The sequence below is a fragment of the Rhea americana genome, unplaced genomic scaffold, assembly GCF_003343005.1.
Source record: "Rhea americana isolate MKP2758 unplaced genomic scaffold, rheAme1 scaffold_58, whole genome shotgun sequence".
In the NCBI taxonomy this organism is placed as follows: Eukaryota; Metazoa; Chordata; class Aves; order Rheiformes; family Rheidae; genus Rhea; species Rhea americana.
In genome coordinates this window covers 4,324,325-4,340,423 of record NW_028186734.1, presented here as the reverse complement: position 1 = coordinate 4,340,423, position 16,099 = coordinate 4,324,325, and the positions used below count along the sequence as shown (strand labels likewise).

Sequence of the window (16,099 nt, the reverse complement as noted above, 5' to 3'; positions counted from 1 at the left end):
TTAGCTGTCTCCCGGTGGGTGTTTGCTTTCCCTATATCTTTTTCTTGCATAGATGAGGAACCGGATGCTTCGGCGGAGCCTCTTTTAGGGGTGGAGAAAACACCTCTGCCGCCAAGGCACAGAAACGGTGCGAAGGGAATGGTCTTTGCCGGCAYGCTCGCTGCCGCCGGGGCCGCTCCGCCAGAGCCACCGCGCGCGGGCGCCTGCGGGCCGCCGCGCCACGCTGGTGGCCAGCTTCGTCCGCGCCGAATCACGCCAGGGCCAGGGCGCACCAGGGATCCTGTCTCACCGACGCCGTGACTTCGGCTGTGGAGGTCAGGCTGACTCCCGTGTACAGCCCATCTTGACCCGAATACTTAAGGTTGCTGCTTTCGGGACTGGTGCTCTCTCCCGGGCCGGACATCACTGAGGAGCTCGCCTGGAGAKGGGGGAAGAAGAAAAGAGAAATGTAGCTAAGTCTGATGGCTTTGAGCCCTTCTGGGCGACCGTCTTGCGGGGCGGACGGAGCCACGGGACGCACGCGGGCGTCTCTCACGCTTGTGACTCAAAATTTGGTAAGCAAAAAAAAATAAATCTCATGGGGGGCAGCCGGCTCCTTCTCCTCACTGTGTAACGGTGACTTCAGTGCGTCAGCCTGGTCTAAAACTGCAGCGATAGCGGCATTTGGAAAATGTTACGTGACTTTCTTAATAGCAACAGGAAAGAAAAATCGGCAGAAAAATCTGGAAGTGAGACCGGCCGGACTGCAATGATGGAGCTCACACGCATGTGTCCCACTGCCCCCTAACGGAGGCAAGCAGATGCCAGTCCCGGAACCGTGACCCCGCACCGGCCGGCACCTTTAATTTTGGTTCCTCGGCTGCAGAAGCCGGGTGCATCCTGATTTTCTGGCACCTCCTGGAAATCAGATTTAGTTGGGTCCCTCAAAACTCAAAACTTCTAAAACCGTTCCTCACCTTGCAAAATGCTAGTCACAACTGCTTCACATCTGTGAGGCCACTGAAAGAGTTTCCCCTTTTATTGCAAGTGGAGAAACGTTGTGCCTTTGAACCTAGAGCATTTCTGTCCCTCGCACTGCCACCTACGCGCAAAAGACACAGCACAGAGGAGCCCTGGTAGACATGAAGATGAAATTCTGAAATGTACTGTAATCAGTCCATTTATTTAACAGAGAAATGGAGAGTTGCAAAGACAAAGAAACAATCACTTTTTCCATGAGGCTGAGCAGATCCACTAAAGAGGAAAAATTTGCAGTGCCAGACAGAGAAGGGGCAACATTTTCACCTGATAAAGGAAATGTTTAAGAGCTGACTTCATGCAAAATTAACTCTTGGATATGTCAACTTTATAACCTTAATTTACTCGTTAATGGATAGTCTTTGGACAAGATTCCTTAAAAAGAAAAAAAAGAAAAAAATAAAAAAGACTATCCTTAAATCGTGACTGCAGAAGTTTCCTGCCTGCTGTTTAAGTGAAAAGTATACATATTTAATCATTTTACAAGAGTAGAGCTCTTGGCTCGCCTGGAGCCATGCCAAGCTAGCTGTTCTTACATAGGGAAAGCAGGGCTTCGCTCACTCAAAGGCAATTCCAGATAGCGCTATACAGAGTTCTTGTTGCTGTGTTTAACCCAGGTAAAACTTCACCTCTGAAAATACAAATACTCATTGCCAGCGATTCTTTTTGTCTGAAATAACCTAGAGTCCAGTGTTTCCTTTATCTCTTTTTTTTAATGTATGATCTCTACTGTTCTGTCACCTAGTCATGCACCAGGACCCCGCTTCACCAGCCACTACTCAAAAATGCAGAGATTGGAGAAACAACAGCTTCCCCAAAAGACAGACAAAGTAGCTCCATTCCCAAGAAGAATGTTTTATGTCCTATCTCTCTACCAGATACCCAATTATCATCCAGTAATGAAAAATCTATATTTCCTCTTTTTCTGTGACTATGCCCAGAGTATTCAATGAGGCAGATTTCCTGCTAATCTTTGGGTCCATTTTTGGTCTTTCATCGGTCTAGATTTTCAAAGAGGCCTTTTTATTTCTAATGTATAAAATAGACTCCTGTTAACACAAAAGACCTGATTTTTAACAGATTGAATCTCTCCGCAGTGGAAAAAAGGTTTAAATTACAGTGGAGCAGTATTTGCTCAACCTGAGCTAAAAATACTAGAAGCTGCTTTGAAAGGTTCCCCTTTGCCCATATTTGCCGCTGTTGTTCCGGGAGGCAAATATCTTATCACTATCTGTTTTTTTTTCCTGGCTTGGAAAATGTAATTCACCCTTTTCCTGAGTCAGTCCTGCAAAGGTGGGGCACAGCGATCTGCTGTTTCCACGCTGGGCTATCAGTCACCCCTCCTGCCGGCACCCCAGAAGGGCGGCCATGGAGGCACGTCCTGTTTGAAGCCTGCCAGCCCGCAGCCGGAGCCGGGTGCCACCGAGCAGCACGGGCAGGACCTGGGCAGGACTGCCGGGCCTGGAAACCCCACCCTGGTAATGTCATGACAAAGCCAGTCAGCTTGGGCAGCTCCCAAAGTGAGACATGGAAAACAAACTTGAGCTGGAGTAGAGGACACGGCTGAATCAGTAAATTACTTGGCTCTGCTCACGTGCCTGCCTACCTCCGCAGCRAGGTCTCCAGCTTTCACAGAGGAAAGACAACAGAAGTTACAGTTGCTTAGGAGAGGACATTTGTCAGCTGGCATAAGTAAGCTGAAGAGGGCTCCTGAACTCAATGAGCTATTCTAATTTACAACAGCTGGCTCTATCAATAAAAAGGCAATAGATTTATTTTTATTGCCAAAATCTGATAATAAGATAGATAATTAACTGGACCTCAACTTCCTGAGGAGAAAATGAATGAAGTCTGTTAGGAAAGACTGTCCCTCAAACAAATAAAGGAAGTTCGGAAAAGATTGCTTTAGGATTCAACTTCTTCCTACACAAACCAAAAGGAGCAAGTCACGGAGCTCAGCCTCAGAGTGTTGTTTGGCTCAGAGGTGCCGTTTCTGCAGTGGACCTGCCCACCATGCTCCCAGRGACATCTCAGCTAAAGCCGCAGAGGGATTTGGACACCTATCTCCTACCTAACCCTGATGGCAGCACCACTGAACCCAATTTGCACCCACTACAGACTGCTGTGAGAAACGGGCTGTTCAGCCTGTGCTGGCCAGTGCTGGGGGAAGAGCACCAGCATCTCTGGCTGAAAGACTTCTGCTTTCTTCCATCTGCTCCTTCCTCTGCTGTCCRCCTGACACAAAGCCTGGTGAGCAAGCAGAGACATCAGCCCTCTGCCTCACCCCTTGCCTTGCCAAGTGAGATGCAAMAACTCCAGGCAAGAAGTTGTGCTAACAGTTGGAGGGGGTGGCTGAGAGCCTTGACCCAGACCTTTGCTGTATCAGATAGACCTTTGCTTCCTCTGCTTTGAAGGTTCAAAATGCTCCATGAATTTTGGACATTACACTAGGTCTGTAGCAAGCTAAGTCTCAGCTGATAAACTGCTCGCTCCCTTTTCAGTTTGCATAATTTAGTTTTGGTACACCTAAATGGTTACTGTAGTTGGTTGAAACAGACTTGCAAAAAATGCTTTAACATATTACATATTTTAGCAAACTTCAGTGAGGTCCTTAATTTTTCTRCCTCTGTCTCCCTTCAGTAACAGTGATCCCCACTAAGAGCACTGTCTCCAAATACTGTCACTCTCTGTTTTCTTAAGAACAAGTCCCAGTACTACAAAACCAAAGCTATTTTTCTGATTTAGTGACCATCTTCCTACATAAAGTTATAATTTCTTACTAGTCCAATTGATCCTTTTGTTTATCTAACAGATGTGTAAGTTTACATATCTTCTAATCTCTCCTTTGTATTATAGCAACATAAATCTGTGGATAATACTTTATTAATTTCCTAAGGGAGGCAACTTCCAGCGTGGCTTGGGAAAACCGATGACCCAATTGCTGTCGAGGGCTGTGTGAGTAATTGACTTTATTGCTTTGGCAATAAAACAAAGCAAAACAAAATGTATGTGTCCATATGCATATATGTTTTGGGTGGAACCAAATTACTCTTTTTCCTTGTTTTTCCTTGCTGAAACAAAAAAAAAGAAAAGTAATTACTTTGTTCCGTTTGGTACAAAATGAGCTGCTTCCTTTTGGACACATATATAAGAAGCAAAGAAAATGAATGACTAAATTTATGAACCTGAAGCGGGAGAAGAAAGCAGCATCCTATTTTGTCCGAGATTTGAGACTAACACGGAAGAGGTAGGAGACTGAAATTCATTTCCGTTCTCTGACAGAGGATTTTAAACTGCCATATCGCATCTGCAGGCGTAATGCCTTGACTACCAGACTATTTGGTATTTTAGGTTGCCATGTTCCTCATGCCTTCTGTTGATCTTATTCCACCTGGTTTAAATAAATATTTATTCATACCAGGACTGAGGCACCGTGTTCCCATTTTCCAGGTGAAAGTCCTAACAACCACATTTGGTGAGTCTTTCTCACGGAAGCTCTGTCCCAACAACTACTAAATTATTCTATACCAACTGAAATCTTATCATTAGGCGGTCTGAAGGATCCTCGCCTTCCAGTATCTAGGCAGTTAGAGGTTTTTTTTTTTTTCTTTAAGAGGTCAAGCGTATGAGTTTATCCCCACTCTGGCAGATACTGCATTGAGGTTGATTACTCTTATATCCTGCATGAATATCCTACCAATCCGCTGCCTAAAAGGGAGCAAATGGCGACACCTCTAACAATTTCATGAACCTTGTTCAGGAAAAAAAAAAACAAAAAAAAAACAAAGGCACAAGAATTCACATATTCAGTGAATTCAACCCAGATTGCCAATAAATTTRGGCACAGATAGAACTGTATTTTTCTCCCAGCTCGCCACCTGCCAAGACCATGTCAGTCAGCAATCCCACTTTCCATACTATGCTACTGAAGATCCAGTCCTGAACCACTTCCAAAGGTAAACGTCCAAAGCAAGTAAATACCAGTTTTACCTGCAAGACAACCGTCCTAAGTTATTATCGAATTATGGTCCTTCGGGGAAAGCTCCAACCTGGAGGCAATGGGCGCAGTATAGTCTTTAGAACGAAGGGTTCCTCTGGTGCTGCTGCGCCCTTACTGACATCAGCTCTGGCTCATGGAGCCTCCATGCCCTGCCATAAAAAGTAGATTTTACAGCGGTTTTCACACTGCCTTTTAGCCTAATAAGGGAATAAAGCGCTTGTGGTAATCACAGCAATTGGAGTCCCTGCATGGAAATGCATGGGTGTGCACCAAAGACTGCGTCCTTCGTTCAGCAACTTACTCCACGTAGCTTTTTCCTGTACAGTTTCAGCAGCATCAAAGGCAGAGCAGGTATAGATACAGATGCAGGCTGTCTGAAACCTTCAAATTTTCTTTTTATGGGGATGTTAAGCAACTTCATATATCACAGAGCTGGACCTTTTCCATATTAGTAACACAGGACACCCAGTACTTATATTGCTTAGGAAAACAGAAATAGGCCTAAATCCTGGCTCCAGATGTGAATTTGGCAAATAGCCCCTTTACAATGGGACAACAAAATATCTCTGATCCAAACACTTCTACGTTTTGGGATCTTTGAAATCAACTTTGCGCCTGTAGCAATTCATTAATCATATATTTTAAATGTTTAAACTTCAGCTCAAACATAAAATCAACATTTAAGGTTCTTGCTAATTTGTCTCAAAATTGGCATCATATAAAATTCCCTTTATAAAATAGGCAGTCTCAAAGACATTTCACTGAGTAATTGCTGCCCTTCTCTCTTTCTGCCCTCCCCTCTTTATTTTACTTTTAAGAGAGATAAAAAAGGTAGGGCAAAAAGTGAGTATTACTGACACAAATGAATTCTGCTGAATTTCATTTCCATTAGATTTCTACATAACTAGGGACTCTTTTGGCAGTCTCCCATAAAAGGCATAATAAATTACTTTTGTACCAGTAAAGGAATTCATTTTCTCTGATTCATTTAGCAACAACATCGCTGTGAATTTCGGACAACAGTTTCTGAAACATCATCATATTTTTTCTGCCTAATGTCAACTTGGCATTTTTCCCCTCCTTACAGAATGAGGACGGGAGAAATAAGAACAARACCCAAAGAAAACAAGCTCCTGGCCAGCCCTGAGACGCGCAGGGGGAGAGTCAGGGACGCTCTTCGAGCAGGTGCCTGCATTTCAGGAACGTCACCGGCGCCACTGCCGAGAATCGACACCCTCCTTGCTAAAGCGACCGAGGACTAGAGAGCAGAAGCTTCTCCACCCCCCCTTGCGATGGCCTGGAGAAGTTTGTTCTCCGAGCGCAAAGCCATTGCCTGTTCTAAGAATAAATCCAGACCTCCGGGCTATCGAGGCATCAACTCGGAAATCAAGGCAAATAGAAGTCTAGTGTAGTATCTGCGCYCCAGCATGTGACCGGATTAAAGGCTCCGTCGCTCTGAAACGCTGAAATCCCTTTCGGGGGGAAGCCGTCGCTGCCGACAACTTCAAGGGGCCTCACGAGCGCTCGACCCCGCCACGGCACCGAGCCCCGAAGCGATGATTTCACTTCCTATGCAGCTAGCRACCGTCCTCCCAAAGGATGTTAGTGGCGACAGCATCGCGCCTTGACGGCTGCCGCTTCCCACTTTGAGACCCCAGTCTGCCCTGTCCCYGCGCCGTTGAGCTGGGACTCGAGAGCAGCCTCGGGGTTTCTCTGAGTTGCTCTTAATTGCTACGCTGCAACCATAAAAATTATGCTATGAATTGTATTACTACAAATGAAAGATTATTAATACCAGTGTTGATACACTCCCCTATGGAGAAGGGGGATAGCAAGGGAGGCAGGCTTGAACGAGTCAGGAAAGCTACGGGAATGTCGGGAAAACGGCATCTCCGCTAAACATCCTCTCCGTCCTTGAGCAACACCTAGCTGTGCCACCTACAGCCCTGCCCCGGGACTTGGTTTGGATTTTGCTCGTGATCTTGCCCATTGCATAAATCTCACTACACTCCTCAGATCAGTAAGCCTGTTCCAGGGAATCAAGGGAAAACTTAAGGTGAATTTGGCTGCATTTTTTTTCTTTGCAAATATAAGGCAAGAGGCTAAAACAGCGAATAGTCATTTGCTGGGGGGAGCCTGAAACCCCGTAACAGTACACTTTTTGGTTAATATTTCTCTTTTTTGATGTGAGCTGTTTATTTTATTGGACTGACAAGATTTTTTCATGTCAAAGACAAGCGCTGTTAATAATATCCTCGTCTGGCAGCATCAGAACCAAAACCCGGTGCCTCTGAGAGTGGGTGGCCCTATCAGTCCACAAACGATCACATTCGCTCAAAATGTTTTTTCTCCCTTTGTACARTGAAATCTCGTAGGTCAGGAATTAAACCAGTGAAAGGAATTTGGATGTGGGAAGGCTGAGACATATTGAAAAATAGTTATTATAAACAATGTCTTCTTTTTATTAATAAAGGAGTAAAGAAAGCCACATTAGGCAACCTTTTCAAAGAAATTATGTGGCAGATTAAAGGATACAGAAGGCCAAAGGAGTGAGTGTGGATATGGATATGTATAGTCAAGAGCTTAGAAATTAATCTGTATTAAGCTATGCAACCTTAACAGTAGTATTTGTTATCACACACACTGAATGAAGAGAGGAAGTTTGCAACGGCGTGAGTATGTGGTATAAAATAAGAGTCAAAAGTAAAGCAGGMGATGCCTGGTGCTCCTCTGGAGCTCAATCCATCCAGATGCTGAGCATCTATAATCAACGGGCTTCCCTCACTTTGTTTGCCCTGGATCAGGGTGCAAGTGCAAAACAAAAGCCACTTTGCTTCCCTCAGGACAGTGGGATAAAGTTTTTTCAGTTTTCACCATGGTCATTTAGGATGATGCATGCAAATGTATAGATAGATAGATAGAAATTCCCGGCTTATGGAAAACGGGAGAGTAGCAGGGCCTTGCATTACAAATTCTCATCAGAGCGTATCTGAAAAAACAGGGTGCGTGCACAATTGTTTCTTTAAATGATYGGTTGGGCATGATATATTGTCTTTGCTCCAAAAGAAAAAAGAGAAGAACCTAAACTTTTCAAAACAAAATGTCTTGGGCTAAGCCATGATTAACTTAATCATAAAAATTATATAGATCTTAATTAAGGGGTTTGTAAAGTACTTCAGTTTGTCGTTCTGTTTACAATTATATGTAATATCCTCCGAAAATCTTGTTCCAGTATCAGCTAACAAAACCGAAGTTTGTTTAGATTATTGTTCTGCTAGATAAGATAAAAGCTGTGATAACACTGCCCAGTGATCAGCTTGCTTACAAATACAGATACTGTCTTACTACTTACCCCTGAGGCTGCAGTTTGTGTACTTGGAGAAGCATTTTTGCTACAGTCATCTGAGTTAGTAGAAGACGTGGATGTTGGAGTCATAGGAACTGCAGTAGTACTGTTACCTGAAAGATCAGGAATGGTGTTAAAAATAAATAACTTTCAGTCAAGAAAGAAAACTCTTTGCAGCTCAACTGCCTTATCTTTTTATATTTACCAGAGCATGCCTTTGACTTATTTATGTTCTTAGGTTTTCGCTTCCTGGTCTGAATTCCTTCTTTTTTCATAGCAAGGGGTCGGGGGACCTGAAAAAATTAAATTTCCACAGCAATCATAAGGTTRTATATCTACCCAAATCAACAAAAATCAAAACTATACTATAAGGTCAAACAGTGATGTTGAAAATGTCTGTTAAGTCAAGTATAGCAAGTCATTTCTCCTTTGTCATGGCAGCGATTCCAAAACATCTTCAGATTTTTTRGGGGCAAAGCAATGAGTTGCTTCAAGGGGTGTTTAACCTGAATAGGGAAAGCAAGAAAGCTTTTTTTTCCCTCATGCCAGCTAAATAGTTTTTCAAACAGCGCTGTCAGGCCACACTTTAACAACACTTTTACAGAAAAAAAAAGGCATCGTTTGGCCATAGGACATATGAAGTTAAGCTGGATCACACATATCTGRTCCCTGATTCCTGATTCTGGTAAGTTAGGAATTATCTTCAGTGGCTGCTCCTGGAAAGCAAGAATGCACATGAGGGGAAAAACAGCTCTACTCCTCTTCCTGTGCGCCAGCTCCGCAAACCAGACCAATCCCCRTAAGCACTTCAGGGCAGAGGCTTTAGGAGATGATCAGCTTAGTATTTGCTTTTTTAAGTAGCTCTGCCTGTGATACAGCTTTATAGCATCCAATTTATATTTATAGGGAAATGCGCTCAAAAATCTGCTTTGCGTTCTGTGTCATTGCAACTATAATCATTACACAGAAAACATTGCTTTAAAGTACATTCTGACTTAAGGATAACATATATTTGGGGAAATACAAATCAGGTATAYCCTTTCTACGGTTATAATGTTAAACCCGTGGTATAATTTACTTTTTCCTCAAGGAATGGACGGAGCACCAATCATTTCTAATGCCCTAGCTCTTCAAACACTTGTGCTTGTATGTAACTTAACCCACAGGGGCATAACAAATTCCAAGTCTCACCCAAAGCATATTCCATCATATTCGAGATAGAGTTATTTTCTTCCCACCTTATTACCTGTCAAAGGCTGGAATTATACTGAAAGTTTTGCTGGCAGAGCCATGTCTGTCTGCGCTATGAAAAACTGTCCTTTTAGAGGTCTCGGGTTCTTTTCCTGCTCAAGAGCTGGTTTAAATCACAGTGGCAAAAAGCGCCCGGCCACGTTTCCAGGGCCCGTTTCCTGGTGCAGATCGATGGGGTAACAGCAAACCCACCGTCAAAACCGTAACTCGCGGAAGAGCTCGGACCCGTTTTCGAACGAGGGGCGTTACTCAGGCATTTCATTGCTTTCCGACCCGTTTATCGTTTCCCGGCGCCTCGGTCGCAGCCGGCCCCGCCGGGAGCCGCCCGTGCYGGAGGCGCCCGCGGTCGCGCCGCCGCTTACCCCGTGCAGCTTCATGTAGAGGCCGCAGGCGTTGCAGACGGGCTCGCCCTCGGCGTTCCTGCGCCACAGCGTGGTCGTGGTCGTGTGGCAGTTGGCACAGGACAAGCCGAGCCGCCGGGACGAGGGCTAGGGGGCAAGCACAGGGACACAGCGGCGTCAGCGCGAGAACCCCACCGAGCCCTTCGGAGCTTCGGCGGTCACGAAAGCGACCAAAAAAAAAAAAGAAAGAAAGAAAGAAAATAAAAAAGGACTTTGAAACGCCACGGGGAAGGACGGGAACGCGGCCGTAAGGAGGCGGCGGCTCCGGAGGGCTGCCAGGACCAGCAGGTATTAGCTCTCCCTCCGGCACCAGACGTCCCGGCAAACGGCGAAGAAAGAAGACTGTTTCCCCGCTGCTTCCCCAGGCTTTCTAAAGCCCTCTCGCCCCCCTCTTCCCCCCACCCCCACTCCCCGCCACGATCCGGCTGGGGAGCCGGTACCGGCCCGAGCAGCCCCCTGCTTGGAGCCCCTGCCCCGGGGCCCCCGCGGTGCCCAGGAGCCCGGCAGGGCGTCACGCGGCCCCGTCCCGCCGCGGGCGCCCAGCGCGGCGTCGCCGCCTAACGCGGCCTCCCTCGCTTTTCTCTTTATTCTTTCTTTTTTCTTTTCTTTTACATCATCGCGCATATTTTCTCATCGCCCGAAAACCGACAGCCGGCCCAGGAATGTGTTTTTACAGCGCAGAGCTTCCCCCCGGCCGCCAGCAAAGCTGGGGCGCGACAGCAGCCGGGGCCGCGCCGCGAACAGGCCGTTTATGACGCTCTTCCGTGGAGTTTGGAGCCAAGGTGAAGCAACCTTGTATCAGAAATAACCATATAACCCAGAGCTTTATGGCTGCAAGCTGTATATCATAAGTGAAGGCAGTCCTCATAAACATGTGAAATGAAGGTGAATGGGTTATAAAAGTTCCTTGTAACGAGTGATCTCTTTTACATCCATCTCCAGCAAAGAATTCCAGCTACATCATAAATCTATTATTTTTCAAAGTATCACGGTGTCAAATATATATATATATATAAAAAAAAAAAAATCAGTCCCTAGCTTGGTGTCTGGCAGCTGAACAAGTTTACATGGAGAAGTCAGTTGTAGAGAATTGCATTAAGCTAACCCTGACTATAAAGCGCCTATAACTGAAATTACGGACTTACGGGTACTATGCCCTTCCTCTTGAATCATTTACTGCTGGGTGGTTAGACATACTCGGTCACCTTTGATACCTCAGCGCTGACTGCCGCTTGGGAAAGCGATAAAAATGTTTTAAGAATGAAGAATATTCTAGTGTAATAACCACATTTCTTGAGGCTTATCTGTTCAAGTTTCTTTAGCGGCAAACTGTCATTTTACACTGCAGCTCAGAAAGAACTCTAGGCAGCAAACAGTTATTTTAGCTTTGAATCAGAAAGTCGTTATTAGGTGCAGGGAGATAAAAGTGGCCCAATGTAAGGCAGGGTGGAGGATATGGATATATTTTTTAATCTTAAAAATCCAGTTCACATTAAAACAAAATGTTAGATCTCATTAGTAAACGTACGTGCATGCCGTGTTAAAACGGTGCTCAACTCAATACAAGTTTCATGTGGATCAGGTAAAAAAAAGTTGGTCTTAACACATATGCTTTATTTCCTTTCTTTACAAGTAAAATGCTGTCAGGCAATTCACTCTGTTAAATCTTTCTTTCTTTCTTTTTTTTTTTTTTTTTTTTTTTTAATGCAGCCTGGTATAAATCTTGATATATTTTCTTTCTATCGCTTTTGTCCGTTCCTATTATCTAAACAAACTTTTTTTTTGGCAAGTTTTGAAGCTAGAATGACTTTTCTGCTGCAGGAATTTTATCAGAAACTTCAGGGAAATCCAAACATGTTTAGCATTTTCAAAACATTTTCCCGTCTCACCTACATATTTCCAACTGTAGGAACACTCAGTCATCCTTGATTTATAGTTATGGCCAGTATACTCGGTATAGGTCATTACACAGAACTATTTCAGATGTATTTAGCTGAGGTGTCAGACCGAAATCAGGCTGCAGTTTGACTGCGTTTTAGCCTCCTTACCCCCATTGAAAAAAAAAAAAAAAAAAGAAGGAAGGAAGAAAAAAAGCACGGAGCCGCCAGAGCCGGGTATCAGCTAGTTTAAATCTGCGTCGGGCCGAGGTGCCACAGGCAGTCGAGCTCTGACACCTCCCGCGGGCGGCAGACCTGGCCCGGCTGCGGCATTTGTCCCTGTTAATCAGGTAACGCCTAGCGTAATGAAATTTGCTGGACGGCCAGCTGCAAAATAAATTTAAAAAAAATAAATGAATAAAATAAAGGGGTACCCAGCAGTAAYGGCAGTAATGAAATTCTGGCTTAGTCAGAGGAGCTCTCGGGCTCAAAGGCAGGGCTTTGAACGGACGCGGGCTGGGCTGCGGACGCTCGCTGCCTCTGCTGACTATCTGGTGTTCGTTTCCTGGGCTCCCCGCAACAAGGCTGAATTCAAACCGTTGTGAAATCAAGGACGGGACGTGTTTTAACACCAGGAAAATCAGACCGGAGCGAAGCAGCCGGCGTGATTGAAAGGGTCTTGAAAGGCCGATCAGTTTGATACCGTGTCTCCATAGAGAAGGGTCCCAACATCAGCTCGGATTATGCCGGCGTGATTTATTGTAGCTCGCTCGGTAACRGCCATTACCGAAGACAGTATTCTTTTTCTTTGCTGACCTCCTCCCAGATTTGCTAAACATAACGTGCAGTTCCCGCTTGTTAAATTTTCTCCTTGCCTATTGAGTGCCAGCGTGAGCTATAAACAGGGGTTCTGGTTTGTACTACTTATTTCCCCCCCTAGTTTTAGGTGTATATTTTTAGACAAATTGCCTTGCATTTCTTCAGAGTAAAACAAAACAAAGGCTATTATCATTGTTTAAACAATTGGTTTTCTTTGAATTATATACAAAACTTGCTTACATTCCCAAGGATCGAGCTCTCGGCAAACAAAGCAGGTCTGGAGAAATTCCTAGCCCTCTGAACAAACAATATCCAACCTTGGATTTTTTTTTTTTTTTTGGCAACTTCCAACATTTGCAGCACGAATCCCTTCGAAAGCAGCGATGGGGCCCGCCAGCTCGGCAAGCGAGGCCGCACATTGCTAGCCCGATTCGGCTGCTGCACGGCCTAGCCGAGGGCCCGGAGCTGCGCGCAGCCGGCGGCTCCTTCGCCCGCGCCGCCAGCCGCAGCCCCGCGCAGGGATTTGGGTTTGCAAACGGCGATGGGGATTGATGGGGACTGGCGGGTGCTGGGGCGGGGGGGAGATCACCAGGATGCTGCATCCCAACCCGCTGCCCCAGCCGGGGGCTGCCTCCCCCCTTCCCTGCACTCACCACTCTCTTCTGGGGTTTGATGAGGGGCCGGCTGAGGCCGTTCATTTTGGTGTACAGCCCGCAGGCATTGCACAGGTAGTTGCCGGTGCCGTCCCTCCTCCAGAGCGGCGTCTGGATGGAGCCACAGTTGACGCACTCCCGGCTCTCGGACAGGTCCTCCAGCAGCTCTGTGCAGGCAGGGGGCAGAGGGGACAAAGGGTCAGGCACAGTCGGCACCGCTGTGCCYCATGCAAACCCCTGTGCAGCCCCCCGCAACCCTCGTGCAGCCCCATGCAGCTCCCCATGCAGCCCCACACAACCCCGCACAGCCCCGGCCCCACTGACACGGGGCGCAGGCAAGTGCTGGGAAATCGGCACTGACCCGAGCAACAGGCACCGGCAACCCTRGGAGAAGTCATCCCCCAATGCTGGTCACAGCACACTGATCCTTATTAAAAATCCCCCCCCCTTTTTTTTAATCACACCAGGCTCGGTCTCATCGAAAATAAGAGCAGTGCCRGCACTCCGCCGACTCCTGAGCAGCTCGGGGAATGGACTCTGCAAGCCCCCCCAGTCTGCATCCCCCCTGGGCACCCCCCCTTGCTTCCCAGCACAGGGTTTTGCCCATCCAAAATCTGGCTGAAGTTGTGCAGGGGCAAATCCCCCAGGACTTTTCAAGCAGAGTTGGTGGCAATGGCCAGTCCCAGAAAAGCGAAGATGAGTAAGGAATGAAACACTCAAGGTGGTGCCCTCCAAGCAAAGTTTTTTTTTTTTTTTTTTTTTGGACTTTACTGTTTTGGGGGAGCAGAGGATGTTACTCAAAATTCTCTGGTTTCCTGCCAAAATACCCAGCTTTAAAAGCCCACCTGGCGGCTGAACTGCAACACCATCAAAAGTGGTGTTTTTGCCAAACACTTCTCTGGGTCAGGGCTGGGCACAAAGTTTTGTTGTACGAGATTCCTATTTTAAAAGCTTGGCCACTAGTAAAACTTCAATTCAAGGAGTGTGTTTTGTGAATCTGCCTTTGCTAAGTCAGCAGTGGGAACGACCACTTCAGTTCGTTTATTTGTTCAAATTCAACCCCGTTGTTAGGAAGCAGAGGAAATGGAAAAATATGTAGTATTCTACCACCCTGCTCTGATAGCTCCTGACCACTGAAAAAAAAAAGGTCTGCATGTATGGCAGAGAATAAAGAGAACCCACCTATAAAAGCAAACACCTTCACCCCTGCAAATCCTTATGTTCTTGTTCTGACTCACCTCTCCATATTTTGGAGGAAAAATAAATGAGTATTTTACATACAGCATTCTAGGCTGTGCAGTAATAACTTAAAGTGAGTATGTTAATTTCTGTGAGAGTTTTTGAGTTCAGGAAGAGAAAGTCTGTTACAGAATTACAACTTTGTAGTTGCTTTTTGCTCCCTTTATCCCCTCAGCTACCTGACTTAATTCATCATTAGCTTATTCTTTTACGTTTCACTTATTAGCTCCGTGCGCTTTAAAGTGCAAGAGATCTTGTAAATGTCAAGCAGGTTTCGACACAGAAGCTTGATGACACTACACGTATTGAACTTAGAAAGAAACACGGTTTTGCCCGTGCCCACGAGCATACATTTCTCTTGTCCCCTCATTTGCAAAATATTACATGCTAARCGGACATCAGAACACGGCAGAGTCCAGAGAGCACAGTTCAAATTACGTTGTCAGCTTGTAACTCTTAACACATCACTAAGATTTATTAATCTTTGCACTAAAAGCACCATTGAATACTGTAATCAGTAAAATGCTTAAGGCTTCAAGGACGCGGGAAGTTAAACAGTTATTTGTCTCAGTTATTTACTTTAAAGCATTACCTTCGTGCCTAGAGAAAGAAATTCTGCCACGATAATATTTCTCGGGCCTATTTTAATAATTGCCCTTGGAGGTGAGAAATATATTTATCTCCAAGGAAAGCAAAATATAGCGTTATTTTTTGGCAAATATTTAGCACTTCTGCAAAYACCGTTAAGAAAGCTGCCCAAACTGTCCAACATTTTGCCCCGAAAATACTGCGGGTGGCTGCAGCAATTCGCGTCGCTCCTGGCAGCCGACACTGCTACGCGAAGCCCCGCGTTAGCGCGGCGTCGCCTTTACTGCCGAGGTTTAACCCGCAGACGCACAAAACCCTAGTGAGGGAGAAGCTCCGGGGAGGCGGCCGAGGGATTTTCAGAGGCGAAGCCCTGCCCGGCTCCCCCCGCGGAGCTGCCGGCCCGGCCGCGGCAGGGACCGGCCGGGCAGCCGCGAGGAAGCGCCGCGCGGATCTGCCGCCGCGGTCCCGCCCGGCGCGTAGCGACATCCGCGCCCAGCGGCGCCCGGCGCTCGCAACACCCGGCGCACTAAATGTCATTATTATTCTTACAGCGCGTAACCAACGCGCGCCCGCGGGGAACCTCCGCCGGAAACCCCGCAATAAAAGCACGTTTGTCTCCGCGGAAACTCTCCGGGAGAAGCCCTCGGGCCAGGCGGGCCCTGGCGATCCCGTCGCTCCCGGGCTACCAGGCGAGGCGGCCCGGGGCTGGGGGCGCCGCCGGCCCCGCCGCAGCGGCTCCAGCGGCGCAGGACAACCGCGCCGGGGACCCCGCCGTGCCCCTGCTCGGCCCGCCTGGCCCTCGTCCCTCAGCCTCCTCCAGCGCACCGCTGCCCTGCTCCTCTCGCCCCGCTCCCTTCCACGAGATGATTCAACCCTCTCCCAAAGTGCCGGAGGTGTTTTACCTTTTT

At 46.7% G+C, this 16,099-nt stretch overlaps 1 protein-coding gene across 1 annotated transcript in view; it reads right to left on the bottom strand.

The window, feature by feature from the left end:
* Window positions 1-6: 6 nt before the first annotated feature.
* The window catches only part of GATA6 (GATA binding protein 6), a 19,878-nt gene continuing 3,785 nt past the window's right edge, over window positions 7-16,099 (bottom strand). Inside the window, exons 3-7 of the mRNA XM_085319250.1 lie at window positions 13,365-13,531; window positions 9,977-10,102; window positions 8,569-8,656; window positions 8,370-8,476; window positions 7-418 (exon numbers count right to left, since the gene is read on the bottom strand). Coding sequence (XP_085175376.1) covers window positions 251-418; window positions 8,370-8,476; window positions 8,569-8,656; window positions 9,977-10,102; window positions 13,365-13,531 — 656 coding nt within the window. The 3' untranslated portion in view covers window positions 7-250. The remainder of the gene's footprint in view (window positions 419-8,369; window positions 8,477-8,568; window positions 8,657-9,976; window positions 10,103-13,364; window positions 13,532-16,099) is intronic.